The sequence below is a fragment of the Lolium rigidum genome, chromosome 5 (assembly GCF_022539505.1).
Source record: "Lolium rigidum isolate FL_2022 chromosome 5, APGP_CSIRO_Lrig_0.1, whole genome shotgun sequence".
Taxonomy (NCBI): domain Eukaryota; kingdom Viridiplantae; phylum Streptophyta; class Magnoliopsida; order Poales; family Poaceae; genus Lolium; species Lolium rigidum.
This window is the reverse complement of record NC_061512.1, coordinates 131,414,880-131,417,809: the sequence shown is the minus strand read 5'-3', so window position 1 is coordinate 131,417,809 and position 2,930 is coordinate 131,414,880. Positions and strand designations below refer to the sequence as shown.

At 46.7% G+C, this 2,930-nt stretch overlaps 1 protein-coding gene across 1 annotated transcript; it reads left to right on the top strand.

Annotated features, from left to right (window-relative positions):
• The first annotated feature begins 331 nt into the window (after positions 1-331).
• LOC124657829 (non-specific lipid-transfer protein 1-like) lies at positions 332-682 on the top strand. Its single transcript, XM_047196323.1, has one exon. The coding sequence runs from the start codon at positions 332-334 to the stop codon at positions 680-682; it is 351 nt and encodes a 116-aa protein (XP_047052279.1).
• The last annotated feature ends 2,248 nt before the right edge of the window (positions 683-2,930 follow it).

Sequence of the window (2,930 nt, the reverse complement as noted above, 5' to 3'; positions counted from 1 at the left end):
GCTCTATCTATCCGAACTGAATGAGCTAGTCAATTTACGCACGTAATGTTCATAAGCTGCAAGCTGAACACATGGATGCATCTGCGTAGCCCTAACATCCAACCACCTTCCTAGCTAGACTCCATTTGCCATTACCACTATCGAACGAACCAGCACATGTATGCACCACCGCCTAAACCCATCTATCCATGATCCAGCTCTCCCTCTAAACCCTATTTAAGCCCCTCCACTCCTCCCCATATTCTCCACACACCGCAATCACTTTGCTCAACTTCACCGGATCCATCTTCTAACTCATACTCCACGAGTACGTACTGCTAACTACAAGATCATGGCCCGCTCTCAGGTAGTGTTCATGGCCGCCGTCGCCCTGGTGGTGATGCTCGCTGCGGCCCCGCGCGCCGCCGTGGCCATCAACTGCGGCCAGGTGGACTCCGCGGTGGGGCCGTGCCTGCCCTTCGCCCGCGGCGGCGCAGGCCCGTCCACGCAGTGCTGCAACGGCGTCAAGAGCCTCCACAACCAGGCGCGCAGCACCTTCGACCGGCAAACCGCCTGCAACTGCCTCAAGGGCATCGCTGCCCGCTTCCACGATCTGAACCTCGCCAACGCCGCCGCCATCCCCTCCAGGTGCGGCGTCAGCATCCCCTACACCATCAGCCCCTCCATCGACTGCTCCAGGTAACTAACTCTCATGCAAGCATTCATACGAACATTATTCATCGCCGTGAAATTAATGCGAAAGAGCTTGAGAGTATTAATCGAATCTTTCGATGCAGGGTGAGGTAAGCGACGATCAGACCACGCTGGCGCTCGGCGCATCGATCCATGTTGATCTGAAGCGCGCAGCGGAAGTCTGTCTCTACGTGTTAAATACGAGTTTATACCGAATAAGAGCTCCGTCATGCTGGCTTCTGTGTGTGTTTACTGCTTCAGAAGAAAGTATGTGCGTGAGAGCTGAGCTGAGATTGTACCATGTGCACACCCTGTGTTGATGGACTACAAACTATATATTTACCACTCCTTTTGTTGAGTCTACCTATCCCACCGAGTCTCTGTTCCCTAAAGTTTGAATATAATATAAATTTGTTATGTCCTAGATTTTCTGGTTCTTCCTCACCAGACAAAAAAGAAGATGAGAAATAAAACGGATACTGAACAGAACATGTTGAGAAAACAGAAAATGAAGAAAAATGGAATGGCCTGAACATATGTTCCTCGTTTGAAAAGGGGGATCACCCTGGCCTCAGCATAAGTCAATGCATATAGTCTTAATTACGTTATTATGCAATAATATTGTTGTTACAACTCATAAACCACAACGTGTTTGGCTTGCCAGCAGTGGTAGGACAATCGTAGAACGGGGCTTTCGAGAACTAGCCTGTGGCTGGGTGATTAGGAGGGCAGTGGTACCCCCAGCCCATCAGAGTTTAAATCCTAGTTTTGACACTTTGGTGTCTCATTAAAAGGCCGAGACGACATTCCCGTCGATAGCGAGGCGTTCGTAGTGACTTCGTCAATCTCAAGACCCGTTGGATAAGTTTTTTGGACTCAGTCTATCAGAGGTGCTTATAGGGGTAGGATGTGTGTGCGTTTATATGGATGAGTGTATGTACGTATGCATGAGCATCTGCCCCTGTACCGAGTTTCACAGAAAAAAGAACAAGGCTTTCAAACATCTACCCGAGAAGTCTTGGCCTAAAGTGCGCATTAGTAGAGAAAAAAGTTATTGGCGGCATGGAAAAAAGGCCTTAGCGGCGTGTAAGTTGCAGATTGCCGGTACTCATCGCTGGTATACGATATCGATGATATTGGTAAACAGTATCGATGATGTTGCAGCCGACACGCTGCTTATAACAACAATATCGGCGCCTTTGTTATAAAATCCGCTTGTCCGAAGTTAGCCTTCCTATTATAGAAATTTTTAGGCGTGTCATCATACCACAACACCGTTACATAATATCGGTGGCGCTTATTGTAAAGTACGCCATTGGTATAATTTTTAGGGGAAAATGTTATCTTGAACAGGGAGGACATTCCAAGACATGACCTCTCCTCTTTGGAGCAGGCTTTTTCAGAGGTTGAGCTAAAAGAATACAGTTTTTGTATTGCCAAAAGGGAAAGCTCCAGGCCCAGATGGTTTTACCTCCTCTTTCTACGGAAAATGTTGGTTGGTGATCAAATATGATTTTTTGTTGGAAGTCAATCGGTTACACAACTTGAGGGGAAAATGTTGGCACTTACTCAACTTAGACCATATTTCATTGTTGCCTAAAGGGGAGGAGGCATGCAAGGTCAAAGAATTTAGACTGCATTCAGTGGCCAAGATTGTTTGCAAGATTATGGCCAACATATTGGCTACTTGTGTGCATAGAATGGTTTCACATAGTCAAAGTACTTTTATCAAATCTCGTAGTACTCACAATAATTTTTTGTATCTCAAGAACACAACCCGGGTACTTACATGCAAAGAAAAAACCTTGCCTTTTTTTCTCAAGCTAGACATCGTTGGGGATTTTTGTTGGAATTTTGTCTAATGTAGGCCTAGCCCATATAATATAATCCATAATTCCTAAAAATCCCAAAGGCCCATGTGGCCCATTCATGTAAGGCAAAGGGTAGGATAAAAATTTAGTCCCACCTTGCTAGTTAGAGAGTTTTGGACCTCCTTATAAGGAAGGCTGCTCCACTTGTGGTACGAGCATGACAAGAGAGCTCCTACACGCGTGCTCCTCCTCTGCCGCCCGTCATGACGTGACGCGACGTGGTTTCCGCGAATGCCTCGAGCCGAGAGGCATGAATGCAATTTAAATGGTTGCAGAAGCTGAAACGTTATGCTGTAGTGGACATGAATATTGTTGCCTCGTCTTCTGTCTGTTCGTTTCTCTTCCATCGCAGCTCGTTCGCCTCCTCCTGTGTGCCTATAAAAGAGA